Genomic DNA, 16,902 nt, shown 5'->3' on the forward strand with positions numbered 1-16,902 from the left:
TGTTTCCCACTCACAGTCCAACCAGCCACTCACCATGGAGCCCCAAAGCAGAGGTGGAGAACCTGCCTTGCCAACTCACACATTACAGCACATTGCCTGCTGATTACACCTTTCCTCTTCCAGAAAACAATTCCAAACAAATAAGGCGTAGTATTTGCCTGGGACAGCTTCCACAAACAGCAAAAACCTCAAATAAAAACATAGGCTGGGAAGTCTGGCCGGATGAGAAGTCGCTTCCTCTCCTGGTGCATTTTTATATACATCAAAAGCTATTCTCACACACTCTTGACATGTTAAATGTGAAGTATTTAACTGTCTACATTATCCTACCTATTTTATTTTGAATATCTCAATGCCCCTGTAGTGATCAGGGAATCTTCCTTTTTTCCTGTAAATTCTTTATTAGGCACCTCCTAATCTCTAAATATTTAAGAGCTTTATTTGTTTGACACACTGAATTAATTGACTATTAATACAAAACCTCCCACAAAGAAGCTACAGATATAGTACCTCAAGCTGTGATTTCTTCACTTCTCACAGCCTAAGGCCTTGATTCTTCAATTACACAAATTTATCTGTACTATGGTGAAGAATCCCAAAGGGACGACTCACGCGAGTGAAGTTAATCACATTTGTGAAGATCCAAGTCCCGTAGTTCTGGCTTGGGACTGCATTTGGATGAGACATCTTTAGGGAACTGAGATCTGAAGAAAGCAGCACGAGCAGTGCAGTGTTTGATTCTTCTTATGAATAATGTTAGTGTGATAAACCTGAAGGCAAAGGTGTTTTCATACCTGAAACTCAGACTGGGGAATGCCCAGGAATGGTTCACACCCACAGCCCCACCAATGGCTTCCTGACCCAAGAACTCTGCAAACCTGGATGCCCCTGTCTGTCCACCTGTAAAATCAGGGGAATAACATGGATATGTAGGACAAAAACTCAGGGGAGAATAATTTAAAGACATCTCCACTGTTTTTCAATCTTTATATGAATCCAATGGAAAAGAAGTGATTATGAACTGTTTAAAATCAATGAACGAAAGCCCCATGAAAAGCTATAAATCCAAAACTGTGAACCCACCAGCCCTTCCTTAATTAATCCCACTGTACTAACAAGCTTAGTGCATTACATCTCCTAATACATTAAAAATCAACCATCCCAGTATACTATTTAAGAAGGTAATTGTGCCACAAAGTTTATTGTGACTACTGAGTGCTCTTATGAGTCAGTGCACTTGAACCTGTCTTTGTCATCACTCCTGCTCTTTACAGAGGGAAAGGGCTTTCATCTGTCCATTACCTGTTTCATCTGCTCATTACTCCTGACCTGTTGGTTCAGGACCCACACACAGCTTCAGGGCAGGGCTCAGCTCAGGGACCAGATGGTCCCAAAAGGAGGGAGGTGGGAGCAGTGAGGAACACACAGGCCTGAACTGTTAGTACATCTAAACCCTGGAGATGCTGAACATGGGCACGTGAAGGCTCCAAGAGGAACCTGTGGCCCTGAGCAGCACCAGTGAGTGCTGACAGCTCACACACATTGCATCCTGTACACCATGACCTCTGGCCTGCTTCCTCCTGCCTGGCAATATATCTGTTTTCTAGCAAGTTTTAGCAGATTTTAGCCTGTGCTCTCTGATTGTTTTTAATGTGTATTGGTAGAGGGCTCAGAGAAGTCACCCTTTCTCCCACAGTCCCTGGGGATGCCCCCAACTGCTCCAGGACCCCACCTGCAGAACCAGCAGCTCCTCTGTCCCAGTGTGTCCCTAAAGGTCACCCTGCAGCCTGGATTCTCACCATTCCCACAGAGCCTGCAGTCATCTCAAGTGTTACTGTGGGAAATCTGGGGAGCAAGGGAATGCTCCTCTCTGTTGTCATTGTATTTCAGGGGTTCCATACTGTTGCCTCCTTATTGCAAGAGTTCCACACCTTCTCGGTGTTTCTTGAGGGCAGCTCCTCAGAGCACTGACTCTTTCTTCTTCTCACAGCAGCCAACTGACTCCAGTTCCCCCTCACCCAGCCACCCCACTCTCTTATAGCACTCTTCTTCTCATTGGCTACAGCTGTGGCCTGTTAAAGTCAGGCCTGCTCCTAATCTTTAATAATTACCCCAGGTGCAACTCCTTAGGGCAAGATTACTTGCTATACTACCTTTATTTTCTAATATTCTATCCCCCTACACCTCCCCACCCCAGGACACCTCACCTTTGTCTGAGGGACAGCAGGACATTTTCCAGCCAGACTTTACCAAGTGTAGGCTCCAAGTTCTGCCCTCTGCACAGAATGCTCTCAGACACACCTGCTCCTGAACAGGGTGGGTTCTGCACAGGCAGCCTGCAGTGCCCATCATTAATTAAACCCCTGCTCCAATTTTGTTTCTCACACATCCCAGAGACACAAAAACATGTTCTGAGCGTCATCAATCTATAACTGGGCCAAACTGGCTGTTTAGGAAAAATCAAATTAATGTGAATGCTAATGAACAGCAAATCTCAGCTCAAGCATACGTCAAAGGAACAAAAATACTGAAAGAGGAGGCAAATTTAAAAAAAAATCAAAGTTTAGATTAATTCTTAGAAGGGGGAAGCTTTTCCATGTTAAATTCATGAACAAAAAAATCTTTGCATTGATGTTTTAAGCCACGTAGCACCAATTTGCCAGTGTTACTGAAACTTCACCACAACCAAAAGCAAATTGGATCCTTTGGAGTTTCTGTTATTAATCAGACATAGACTGAAAAATTCTTAAACACAAATCCAGCAATTCAAGGAAAGCAAACTGACTTAATGAGAGCAAAGTTATTACACAGGATTGATATATTCTGAGCCTGTGTACACTAATGCTTATCCAAGGCACAGCAGTTTTACTCCACAAGCTACTGTCAGAGTCTGGTTTGGGAGTATTCTGAGTGCCATTTCTAAACTTGAGTGCTGCTCCTAGAAGCCATAGGCCTTTACAAACAGGTGTGAGGTGTAAATTGATATTTTTGTTTCAGTGCATTGAGAATAACTTCTAGTAATGACTGCTGCAAATAAACAACACTTTCTTTTCTAGGTGAAATCAATTGCCACTGCTTTTTAGGCACCACTGAGCTGTATTTTGGTAGGGGATTTGGGGAGTTTAATATATATGTAATGCTGGCTGGAATTATGAAAAGTTGTTACAATTTTAATCCTGGAAGAAAAAAAAATGGCTTAATTCTTTACTGCAGTCAGCTAGCCTGGTTTACAGAATACAGTAAGAAATTACCACCACATCAACACTTACAAAAACAAAGCCAAAGTTCTTTAAACTGTCAATTCAAGAATATGTGGAGCCTCTGTGATACAGACATGAGACCTGACCACACAGTACATAGTCCAGCTTAAAAGAATAACTCCATTAAATCTGCAGACATGTTTTCTTTCGTTGGTGATTAATTTTTTCCCTCCCCCCAAGGGAAACTAATGGGAAACCTCTTTAATTATTAGAAGATATTCAAAACTATATTACAGTATCACTATGTGAATATAGGACAGATTTAGATGACAACGTTTCCAGGTTTGTAAAATACAATATTTCAGAAAAATAAAACTTATTAGAATATGTTCTCATCAAGCCTGGTCATCCAGGTTATGTTTGCCATTCTGCTGCTGGTTTAAGGTGGGACTTTTAGCAAATTAGTTAACATCTGTTTCCCCATTTGTAATTGGCAGCTACTAAAATGTCTCTTCCTCATACAACTGAGGACACAATGAATCAAGTCAAGCTGTGGTGCAGAAGCAAAGACATGCCATGAAGACAGTTGCATTGTGGATTAACTTTTCTGTTTGTAAAGTGCAGGGTATCAACAGCATGGACAAAAAAATGAGCCCTTGGAAAAAGATAGAGTGAGAGCAGAATGTCTTGCACTAAGGTTATGTATTTAACAGTTTTACATGAAATATTCATATATAAAAACTTTTTAAGTGCTTTTCTCCAATTTAAAAATCTAAAGAATTCAAAAATAAGGCATTCAATATTTGAAAAAGTACAGATTTACAAAATGTGTATATTCTGTCATGAAAACTCCACACCAACATTATACACTTGGAAAAAAAATACAAACAGGATATATTACAAATTTATGTAGCAATAACTTAGTTCTTACCATGCAATAAAAAGGACGTTAATTGAGATACACAAGCTTTTAGCTTCCCCTAAACTGGAGGGCTTAATTTTGTTTGCAAATGAGTTTTTATGCAAATTCATAGAACTGTGGCACTTGAAATTTCTGGTAGCCTTTCTATTGAGAGTTAAATTGTACATAATGATTATGAGGATGGAGAGTAACACAGCAGCTGTTACGAATCATTCCAACTTTGTTCGACAATAGCTGAAACTCTTTTCTCATATTCACGTTTGTTCTCCTGGTAAAGTTGTGCTGCCTGACTGTTTGCTGGACTGTTTGGATTGGGTTCATCAAGCAGAGACTGGAAAAAGGGGAAAATATAATGTGAGACAAACCAACACATGTAAATCAAGAAAAAAAATCAACTTACTTTCAAGTCAAATGTGTTTCAGAGGCAGACACAACTCAGAATGGTCCAGTTAAAAAACCTAGTTAAACTCATGGTTAGGCACCCCTCATTATATTACTGACCCACAAATTACATCCTGCCTAAGCATCAGTGCTGCACACACTTGTAGCTTCACAAACCAAACAGAGACAGTTTGTGCTAGTCAGCACTATGGAGCTAAATGACTATTTGGTAATTACATTATACTGTCATTCAGGACTAAAGAGGGCTAAGATATCTACTACAAAACATCACTGTTGAAAAATTGGAAAATCACACAGAAGCAAAGGAATTGTGCACTTCCACTGTGCCAGGCCATTTTTACTTATTCCAAGTAGTGTGTTTCAGCAATATTGTCCCTTTGAGGGCTTCACAGTAAAGTTAAATGCTTCAAACATGAGGCAATTTTCTGCATCTGATATCCTATCTTGAGTAAAAACAGTTAAAAATGAACACAAACCAGTAACTGCTTTCCTGTGCAAAAATATATAATAGCAGTTTTGTATCTCAGAATCAGTGACTACCTAGCATCTTTGTCTTTATTTGATCTAAAAATACTGCTTAGCTCATAAGGATTTGAAGCTCCCCATGATACAGACACCTGGCTAACCTCATGACTGAGCTGTGAATTCTGGAATAGAGACCAACAATAACATAATTATTTGGTAAAACAGATGCAAAGTTACCTGAATTGAAGTTAAAATAGATGAAACATCATATGTTGGACTCCAGCGATTCTGAAGAATATCTAAACATATGCTGCCATCTGCATACACTGTAAATACAACACAGGTGTCACTTAGAAACTGTCAGATTTATGGCACTGCTCAGGGCAGAGTTATTGTTCCAATTCAGTCTGTGCTGAGATTATTAATGCTTTAGGAAAGAGGACAGCAGTTTGCCTCACCATCTTCTGTGGCCTGACACATACTTTGAAGATTTATTACTGAAATTAACAGAATGCCCAAGAGGGAAAGAAGGAAAGTCTGAAGATTATGGCATCAGCACAGGAAGGGGCAGATTTGGTGTCCTGCTCCTCCAGTGTGCCTGACCCACAGGGTCACAGTGGAGAGTCTCCCAGAGAGCAGCAAGGCTCCACTGCAGGAGTGGAACCCCTCACACCATCACACCACGAGCAGGGACAGCTCCTGCCCCATTTTCACACACTCACTATGAGAGGCACCAAGGCAGACCAGTAGAAAATATGGAAAAGTGCCTGAAATCCTACTTCTGTCTGGATACCTATCAGTCCTATGGAGCTCACATGAACCTGAGACTCACTGCTCAAACTTCTACACCTTTGTCTTCCAGCTTGTTCCCAACAAATACAGACCTTGTGGCAGAGACAACCTGGCCTGCACAGTATGTGAGGTATAATTTCTACAGAGGAGCAGCAGGCAGGATTTTTCCTGCACTCAGCAAAACCTATCAGTGCTGGGGGAGGCAGCACAGTGCACTCTCATAGCTGCCCTCATCACTGAGATGGGGTCAGACTCTTCCTCTACAACTGAGCATCCTCAATTTCTTCCCTGTGCTGTCCTGGTGGGCACAGGGCACCAGATGAAAGCAGGGACTTGGGTGAAACCTCACCTGGCAGGAATAATTAACACTTGGCTCCAGCAGTTCCCTGCAGCTCATGCTGTGGCTGCACAGACATGGCTGCTGTTAAATGGAAGTGGGCAGGAATCTGCAGCCAGAACTGCCTCTTTAAACCAACCTAAGTGCAGCTGCTGCTGCTGAAAATACTCACAGGCTTTGCTACTGAGGCTATATATTGATTAGTAAGAGGCAGATAGCTGCTTCTTAATAGCATCATAACTCTCAATTTTTCATCAAGCAGTTGCTGTCCTAGACATCTACTTAGGAGATGGCAGTGAAGAGAGATTAAGCATTTTGGAGCTGCAGAGAATGCCTGACCACACTGTAATATTTAATGAGTATTACAGCTAAATAAAGATGGTTTACTCACCATTTGGATGGAACATTTTTGATAAAAACCTAACAGTTGGAGGCTTATTTGGATATTCTTCAGAAAATTCTATTACTAGTTTAAAAGTACCTGTCCAAACAAAGATAAATAAAATCAGAAAATTAACAACAAAAGAACATATCCAGGAACATAGACAACAAATTAATTTATGTGCTCCATGAACAGTATTTCTCCTCACCATATCTAAAAAAACCCCAACACTGAATCTGATTGTTTTTCATATATTTCAAGTGATATTGGAACTATGGAATGACTGCTTAGAGTAACAAACCCAGCAGTAGTGGTTGGGTAGGAGCTTGGAGACTCACTGCATACATGGCAAAGGCAGTATCCAACATTATCCCACTTTTCCATGACCCAGGGATGCTGAGCCCATGGACTTGGGTGACTTTAAGGCGTTTCATTAAGAAGGCATTGTGGTGCCAGCAAAGAAACACTGGAATTTCATAATCAGCAATCTCAGTCTTTGGAGCTCACAACTGATTCACTGAAAACCTTTGTTATGGATCAGTGAATAATTTACTGTAATTCCTCCAACCCAACACAGAGAAAAACCCATCTGCTGCCAATTACTGCAATAATACTATAATTATTAAACTCATTATTCCACATATGCCTGAGGGAGGGTTATTACACACTAGCTTTCATGTTTATGTACAAATCTGGGATTCCCTCAACCTCACTGAGTTCTATCTGTATTGAGAACACCTCAAGGTTTTTCACCTGCTCTTCATTAGGAGAACAGTGATGAATCAAACATGCCAAAAGATGAAATGAGAAAAGCTCTTGTTGAGCTCAGCTAAAGAGATGTGCAAACACACCTGGCAGTGTCAGGCCAATAATCCCTGCTAAAAGCTCTTGTGGGTATGTATGAAAAAGCCTTGACAGAAGCATTGCTTCATAGTTTTCTAACCAACCATGAGCCAGCACAATGAGACACCGCTTAGATTAAGATATATATTTTTGTAGCCCTCATTGTTTCACTTACTTGGTTTGTTTCAAATGATACACATCTATTATTTTTCAAAAGCAGAACAATGTTAGTACTGTTAACATTTATTAGAATGACAAAGGATACAAAAGTCAGCAACTTACCATCTTCAAAAGGTGTCCCTTCTGGCCTGAAAGGTTTTAAAAAAAATAACTCCAGTTAAAAGTGATCGTTACCTACTTCCACACAGGCACAATAAATGTATATCTTCTTTCTCATCCTCTCCAAGATACAGGCAGAAGCAATAATTTAAATTATTAGAGAAGCATCCAGAGGTAACCTCTGAGAGCTTTGTTGTATTTAAGACATGTCCCACAGTCACCTGCTATTTGGGACATCAACTTTATCATCATCCCAAACAATACAAAGGCCTTTAGGTGACTAGTTTAGAACAAATGAGCAGATTATTAGCAAGCACACTTCAGTTTGATGAAAGGATATTAAGTCCTCTTCCACAGGATCCATACTGTAACTTCCCAGACAGATCCTGTACCCTGTCCTACTAGGATTCAATCCAATCACTAATACATCTGGATTTAATGGCTGAGAACATGTGGCACTTATGTACTTTAAAGAAGAATTCTGCTTTTTCATAACACATGTATAACCTATTTTTCATAACACAGTATATAACCTATTTATTAAGCCACATGCAAGCTTTATTCAACAAAAAAGCTGAACAAATTTAAAATTTAGTTTTTTTCCTTCCTAACCATTCCCCGTTATCTGTGAAAAGAGATTTTTACCTTGGCTATTTTTTTAAGTTTACTGACTTTACATACATGTAACAAGATAATAACTGTAAATATAAACATCAGGTTGTCATATTTAGCCCTCTAATACTGAATTTCATAGTGACCAAAGACTCTTACCCAAATATAACTGCATTCCATTGCATTATGTTATTCTCAGATGGTGCACCACTGACACCCACAGGAGGGTCTTCTTGCAATCTAAGAATTACAAACATAGAATGACAAGTCATATATATGAAATATTTCCACCTGCAGATATAACTTACCAGTAATATCCACATTTTATAAACATTTTCTCATTCCAGATCAGAGAATACACAAAGCATTCCATGCAGATTATCAACACTCTGAAAGACAGACCTACAAGGCAATGCACATCAAGATTTTCTCATGTTTTACACTGAGACACAAGGGCATAAGAGGTCTGATTAAGTGTTCAGGGAGCAAAGGATTAACTGTAAGAATAACTTATAGCACCATGGACAGCTGGGATTTATGGTGCTACACTGTGAACTATGAGAGAGCAATTGCTGCTGGCTGCCACAGTGAAGAGGAGAACAAGCTGCAGCCACAAGCAAGAGCTGAAATCCAGGCAGTGGCACACACACACAAGGGACTCAGGGCAGGGACCATCAGGGGAGCTTTTCCTGCATCCCCAGATCCATGCATGACAAGTGGCTATATTTGGTATAAGCCTATTTTGACTGACAAGCTGATTGCCTCAAAAGAGAGCAAAGGGGAAACCTGCGTGCTGCTACTTCCTCTTACCAGCCCCACAAATGTGTTTATCTCTAAAGCAATTACAGGAACATTTAAAATTATTTTTAGTTCCTTAATCCTCAGACTAGGCAAAAGCATGTTGCTCACTGAAAGCTTCACAAACTTGAACCAGAAATATGTACTGCAGCCAAAGGACAGGATCCAAATGCCCCCCCTGTGCCCATCACTGATCCATATTAAGGATCACAAGACCCTGACAACTGTACACCAGCAGGTCCCAATCAATCCACCTGCTCAAACCCCCTCAGTGACAGCTCCTACTCCCCTCACCTGTTTTACCTCCACAGTTATACAAGAATAAGGAAAATGCAGTGACTGCTCTTGTGTCACAAACAACTCTTGAGCGTTACCATGAGGTTTGGTAATATCACAGCACACGTATAAACAAGTCACTACAAAAAGCTCTGCAGACCAAGGGACAAATTCTAACTAAATGCCATATGCAAATGCAGATTTACTGAGAGCTGTCAGCAGCACAGGCAGGCAATCCTCCCTGCACTTGCACTGCCTCAGCCTGGGGTAACACCATGGATGCTGAGCAATGCTGCTGCCCTACAGAGCCTCTTTAAACTCTGTGTTTACATCTCTGCTCTTTGAGCACACACAGTCCAGACAGCTGAGTATCAACAGCATAAACCACCTACTATTTTGGTCAGGGAAAGCAGGAACAGGATTTCTTCCTACGTGACAGCCAGGCTGCAGGCCAGCAGCAGTGCCTGAGCATTAGCCCGACAAATGCATCTGGGAGATGACTTTGGCTTTTAGATCAACTTCAAAGCACGTGTGCACCCTGCTTGTCACAGGGTCTAACTACAGACAGGATCTGGCAAGGACTGCAACCAGGACTAATCATGAAAGTCCTAAACAGCAGGGAAAATGTGGTTTGAGTACTCCCTTTTTATCAGCAAAGTAAATAAATAACCTTTTATTTATTTTGGTTTATTCAAACAAATTAGAGGAGGTAAGAAATCTGCTGAACTCCTCTCTCTTCACTGCTCCTGACAATCACAGTATGCAAAAGCAGTTTATATTTAATGAAGTGAATCAGAGCTCACAGCACACTGTCTGGTTTTTCAGTATGAAGTACAAGTAACATAAGAAACAAATACAAAACTTGCAACATAAAAGAGCAGAGTAAAACAAAAACTGACATGAAAAAGTTACATAAGTTTTGGAATATCAAAGTCGCTATATATATGACAAATGGATTTGATTTACATTGTCTACTTGGTTATATTCTTCCACAGCTTTAGAATCTTCTTTCCAGCCTTAACTTCAAAATTATTGAACCATTCCTTGTAGGAATATAAAAGCATAAAACCCACATCTGATTGCAATCTTGAAAAATTGAGTTAGTCAGCCTGAAAAAAAATCACTGGTTCATCTGTGTAAGCAAATACAATAAAAAGTCTGAATATCCTGTTTTGATTTGAACAGGAATCAAGCAACACCCACTTAACAAACACCAACACTCACACAACAGCAGGGGAGGGCTCCACTTCCCAAAAACCTCCTCCTGCTTCCACATGCACGAATCAGGCTTTTGTCGCTGATGCTTTACGTGCAGCCACGTAAAGCAACTACAATACACGTCAAGTGTTTACTGATGTGTTTTCAGGGCCTGGTATAACATAGCTATGCTAAAAAAAGAGACACTATCAAAGCTGACTCACCTCCAACTACTCCTGAGCGACCCAGCCTGGAGAACTCTTACTGTACATCCTACAAGGAAACCTCCCACCCTTTTCCACACTCTGTTCTAAGTATGTTTACGTGTCAGACTGGAAATAATTTATTCCAGAGTCAGTGGTTCAGTCATTAACATTTAAAAGTGCAACTAATAACTGCTCCTTTAGCAGTTCGCGTATATTACACAAGAATTTTCACGACTGCAAACTTTAAACACGATATCACACGATTGTGCATAAAAACATTAAAGGGCATTTTGGTTCTTATAACACACAAACGAAGCGTTCGCTAACTCTTTGCGCTTCGTTTCCAGGTGCCTATCACAACAAACTTATTTTCAGAGAGATCCCCTGATCAGCAAGCCCGGAACACTTGTGAATTCTACCCGAGCTATCCCAAAGCCGGAGCCGGCGGGTTGCGGCCGCACTCTGGGGTGCGGGCCGGGCGGCCCGGCACGGACACGGGCACGGGCACGGCCCTGCCAGCGGAGCGGGCCCGGCCCGGCAGGGCCCGCAGCCCCGCCAGCCCGGCGCCCCGTGACCCCGCGGGCACTCCCGGCTCCGCAGACACCGCTCCAACTCCGATCCTCACACGCCCCCAGCCGTCGGCGCCCGGGCGAGGCGGCTCGAACAAAGCCGGCGCTGCCCGGCGGGACCCCGCTCTCCCCCGGCGGTGCCCCCGCTCCCCCCGGCTCTGCCGCTCCCCTGCCCGGGGAGGCTCGGTGCCAGCCCCGGGCGCGGGGCAGCGGCGGGTCCGGCCCCGCTCACCTCTTGAAGTCGCGCATCAGGCGGCGGCGCGCCGGGGTGGACATGGCGGAGCCGCGGCGCCGCCTCCCGCCCGCGCTGCTGCGCGCCCGCACAAACAACCCGCAATGGCGGCTCCGCGCGCGGGGCGGGGCCTGCGCTGGCCGCACCACTGCGCCTGCGGGGGGGTGGGGTGGGGTGGGACCGCACCATAGCATCACGCGGGGGGGGAGGCGGCTCCGCCCTCGGAGGAGTTTGGGAGGAGGCAGCGGGAAAGGGTCGGGAGAAAGCGGGAATGCCGGGGGGGGACCGGGCCGGGGAAAGGGTCCGGGAGAGAGTCGGGAGAGAACCGGAAATGCCGGGGGGGACACTGTCTGGGAAAGGGTCGGGAGAGCACAGTCGCACCACGGGACAGCCGCACCCAGCACAGCCGCACCCGGGCCCGGCCGGGCAGCAGCGCTGCCTGACGCTCCCGGAGCGTTTCAGCCTGGGATTTTCTCCTTGCCAGGCACTCCAGCTCACTGCGGTTTAGCTGAACTTGTGCAAAGCACACAAACAATTACTCGAGGTCAGATTACAAGGTTGTACGTTTAGATTCTTCTGTGCTGTGTATTCAGCCCGCTCCCACTATTTGCAGTAACTGGATGTTTTAAAAATTTAGTTCTTATCAATTTTTAATTTGGGATAATGGTCCATTTTGCCATATGGGTCCCTCAGCATTTCTTTAAGTTCCCTCTAAATACAGACTGATGTCCTGGCTCTCAGCCCTTTTTAAAAATCCCATTACCCCAACAGACAGAGCAGGTCTCTTTGAAGTCGTGACCCAGTTCTTGCATGCAGTCTTGGAAGTTATCCCTGAACTTGGATTTGTGTGGTTTCATGTGCCTCCCTGCTTTTCTTTCAGATGATTGTAAGGAGGTCAAAACATCATGGGACTCATAATGAAATGACAGAAATAAACACTGTCTGCATCCCCTGCCCGTTCCCTTTGCCTCCAGCCATCCAGGTGGTGGAACAGCACCAGCCCAGGGTTTAACAGCACAAAGCTCAGTGCTGCTTTTTCACCAAGCTACTGCCAGCCCTGCTGCAGCAGCACCAGTATCTGGGTTGTTTAGAAGAGGAATCTGCATTTCACATGGGATGGGATTTAACTCTGCAAAGATTTACTCAGACCACTTTAATCCAATGTCCCACCTTAGTGCAAATAGTCAGATGCCAAAAGTGAGGAATTCACACAAAGCCTGGTACTGCAGGGGAGCAAGCTTTTCCAAAAGGCTCGGTAATAGGAAACTATAATAACCCAGCCACTAAAACATGATTCCCCACACTAGTGAGGAATGGTTCCTGGCAAGCAATCCCCTCCTCTGGACTCTCCTTCTCCCACCACACACGTTCCCATTTTTCATTCCACTGCTCCTTTACCTTTATCCAGCTTTTATTTTGCTCCTGTTAACTTGGAAGGCAGAAAGCAATCTGTAAAAACCAATGCAAGCTTGGACCTGTACACAAAATGAAGGTCACTTAACAACTTTAATTAATTCAGTATTAGCAGGCACTGCTTCAGAGCCCAGACAGGGCATCCTCTGTCCCCAGGGCAGCTCTCTGCCCTTTGAAGCCCAAGTCACCCTCAGCCTGTGCAGGGAAATAAACAAAAACCAAACAGCAGCACCAAGCTGGAGCTGCATCTGAAACCTTTGGTATTGCCACCTGGCTTGGGAACTTTTTCAGCAATATCTCATCAAGGACAATATTTCTTCTCCTCTGACACCACCAGGGAACAGTGTATTGATGTTATCGAATGGAATATTTTAATCCTACCTGGCAGTAACATGTGTAGCTGGTAGTTTTAATAATAAATTAAAAGCTTTTTTTTTCTCCTCTGAAGAACTAGGTGCAATTTCTGTTCTGTTGATTGCATGGCACATATATATTTTAAAATTAATATATCCCAAGCTACTTAAAAAAAATCAGTCCAAACTAACAATAAAAGACTCTGGCCTTGTGAAGGTGGTTTAATATGTCTCAAAATGAAATCTGCACTAAATATCCACTTTAGATTTGTATCTGCTGATAATTATTTCCAGTACTTCCTTGCCTAATGAACTTAAATGCATCACTGCCATTATAATGTCACTATGGGAATTTTAGTTCAAATGTTTTCAATTTATCAGGTACTTGTAACCCACTGACTTCCAGAGATGAGTGGAAACAACAATTTCAACACTAGCTTTGTCATTTGGTTCCTGGAGAGTTTTTTTTGTGTTTAACCATTAAAGCTATCGACTGTATCAGTGCTTCAAACACTTGGAAAGAATCCTTACACAGTCTGTGGTCTAGAACAGTAAATAATGTGTTCCTTCTTGAGTAATATTGGGATGGATGTAACAACTTCCTGATCAGGATGGCTGTTTCAAGTTCAATTTTTATTTATATTTTTAAAAATGCAATTTGATAGGGCATATGTTATATATTTATATATTTGTGGTTTTCTATTTTCATATTTTTATATTTTATTTACATATTTTATTATAATATTTATTATAGTATATAGCTTATTTATTTATATTTTTATACTTATATTTTAATCTATTTCAATATATTTTTTAATTTTAATTAATTTTTATATTTTAAAATATTATTAATATCTTTCTATTTTAAAAAATAATTTTAATTTTTACAGCACATTCTACATTGATCTTGAGTAAGTACTAGATTCTTGTGCAGCATTTCACAAACCCAAACAATTTCTCAGGTAACTTTGACCATCCACAAGATGATGTGTGTGAGCTGGGTGAGCTCCTGGTGTCCTGCCTGGGTGCTGCTGTGGGTGCTTCCATCCTGGAGCTTCTGGGTGTCCTCAGCCCCACCTGGCCATGGCAGAGGGGCAGCTGTGCTAATCACATATCCTCTGAGAGAGACATGCTTCTCTCCCAGGATTTTCCTAGGAAGCTGTGAGGAAGTTCAGAGAAGAGAAGGAGAAACAATTCTCATCTCCATTTGCTGCCCCTGTTGTTGTGCACATGTGGAATGTGTTATGGAGATTGTTTACCAAAGGGTGGTTTCTTAATTGGACACTGGAGGGTGTTTGGGTTGATTGACCAAGTAGGTCAAAGCTGGATGGGACAGTCTGTAAGGGCTATGAGTTTCTTCAAAGTATGGTATGATATAGTATAGCATAATAAAGCAATTGATCAGCCTTCTCCAGTCAATGCTAATTATTCCCTGTTCAGGGGGCTGTTGCCACGACAGAAAGCAGAGCTGGCTGTGGGGGGGACAGCAGAGCCTGCCATGGGGAGGGACAGCAGAGCCTGCCATGGGGAGGGACAGCAGAGCCAGCTGAGAGGCATCTCCCAGCCCTGAAGATCGGGGCCATCCTCAGAGCCAGCCCTGTGGCTCCCCAGGCCCTGTGCCAGCCATGGGTTGCATCACCAGGCCCTGGTTCCTCCCCGAGCTCCCCAGCACACATTGGCCACGGCAGGGGCGGTGTCTTTACTGCACCAGGGCTGTGCCATCCCCAAACACCCCTGGGATTATCCACAAGCATTTCCTCACAAAGGTATTTCAGCATTGTGGTAGGGATTTCCCCTAAAAGCTCAGTTTGAGTTCAGACCTCTGCCTGTGAAAAGTCCCCAAGAATTTCAGTCTGGACATGGGTCAGGCTGGCTTTTCTCCTTGCCAGACACACCAGCTCACCGTGATTTAACTGAAGTTGTGCAAAGTACAGAAACAATAACTTCTGGTCAGATTGCAAGGGTATAAATTTAGATTCTTACTTATTTGGATTCTTACTTCTGTACTTTATATCCATCCCATTTCCACTCTTTGCAGTAACTGGATGTTTTAAAAATTTAGTTCTTATCAATTTTTAATTAGGGATAATGGCACATTTTGCCATATGGGCTCCTCAGCTTCCCTCGAAGCTCCCTCTAAACACAGACTGATGTCCAGTGAGAGTGTAGCCCTCAATTAAAAAAAAAGAGGGAGGGGGTGTAATTAAAATAACATACTTCTATACTGAGTTAAAACCAGCTTTGTAGTTAACCTAAAACTGCTTCAAATTATCAGCAGATAGTAATGTACAAATTAAATGGTAAATGGACCTCAGTGTGAAAAAGTATATTTTTACTGTGATTCTTTTAATACAGGAGTTCTTATCCATGATTTATTAGTGTAAATAAAACACATTCAAGGGGATATTTTTAAGCTGCTGAAAGGAGCTGCTGCTGTATTGGTTCAGAGCCTGAAGATGCACCATGAAAAGTAATGTGGTAAATGTGTTTGAATATTGGAGGAAGGCTGAGGGAGCAGAAACAAAGACTTTTAGCGTGTTTTCAAATTAATGACAGTCTTTAGTTAAGCAAATTACAGTTTTTGTTGTCAGCCTTTTAGAGGAAGTCTCTATGAACTGAAATAAAAAGCCACGGTAGAAAGTGTTTTTCTTTTTTACCAACAATGATTTCATCATAAGGATATTGTTAACTTGATTCATGTATTTAAGCAAAAAGAAAAGACTTCACTTAGTGTTGGAATTTATCAGTCATACAATTCTAGATTAGGTCCAGTGTTATTTCCATGGATTAGATAACAAAGGACTTAAAAATACCTTTTCCAGTTAGAGCAAGCAATTGAGTACCTTCACAACAATCATGAAAGAGCTCATGGAAAGATTAATCAAAATAAAATGTTATTGCTTCTAGAGCACTACCTTACTGTTGTGATTTGTCATACAGGTATCAAATGTGTTAATTTTTTATTAAGAACAAGGATTAGTTTTGTAGTTTAAGGCTTCCAGCTGGTATGAAATTGCCTGCACAATTGGAACATTGGACTGAATGACTGAAGGAGGACTTGGGTACCAGCAGTGCTGCTCCAGAGAACTCTTCTCTGAAATTTGGAAGAGCCAAAAGTGTTCAGTACTTGGCATTCCCACCTTGTCCTTCTCCTTCACTCTGTCTTCTGTCTTTTAATCACTTCTGGCTTGTCCTGCTGCTGCTGGGTTGGGTACTGTGCCGAAATCTGTACTGTACTGTGCCAAAATCCTGCTCCCTTTTGCTCATCACCTACATTAGCTGCTGCTAATTGCAGTAGGATCAGGACATTGATGACTTTGGGAAATGAGGGCACTCTGTGCCTCAGAGTCAGTTCTGATGTTACAGGAGGATTTTTTCAGTCCATGCTTTCATGCCTTGAGTACTTTTAAAACAAACAGAATCTGCTTCTTATTAAACTGTATTGTTTGGTTTTGTTGGATTTTTATTTTTTCCCCTTCCTTTGTTATACACCATGATTTCATCTGAAAATATTTTGTTAACAAAAAGTGGAATTACTGAACTTTCTGATTTAGGTTTTGCTGGAACATGAGCTGTCCCTGGTGATGTTTACACAGATTATGTGCTTACACAATGGCACAGGGC

At 42.3% G+C, this 16,902-nt stretch overlaps 1 protein-coding gene across 1 annotated transcript; it reads right to left on the reverse strand.

The window, feature by feature from the left end:
- Window positions 1-3,885: 3,885 nt before the first annotated feature.
- Window positions 3,886-11,632, reverse strand: UBE2B (ubiquitin conjugating enzyme E2 B). Its single transcript, XM_066560056.1, has 6 exons — window positions 11,513-11,632; window positions 8,394-8,474; window positions 7,626-7,651; window positions 6,510-6,599; window positions 5,227-5,315; window positions 3,886-4,453 (listed from the first exon to the last, which is right to left on the reverse strand). The coding sequence occupies exons 1-6, from the start codon at window positions 11,554-11,556 to the stop codon at window positions 4,325-4,327; spliced, it is 459 nt and encodes a 152-aa protein (XP_066416153.1). The 5' UTR covers window positions 11,557-11,632; the 3' UTR covers window positions 3,886-4,324.
- Between the last annotated feature and the right edge of the window lie 5,270 nt (window positions 11,633-16,902).

The sequence above is a fragment of the Molothrus aeneus genome, chromosome 15, assembly GCF_037042795.1.
Source record: "Molothrus aeneus isolate 106 chromosome 15, BPBGC_Maene_1.0, whole genome shotgun sequence".
Classification (NCBI taxonomy): Eukaryota; Metazoa; Chordata; class Aves; order Passeriformes; family Icteridae; genus Molothrus; species Molothrus aeneus.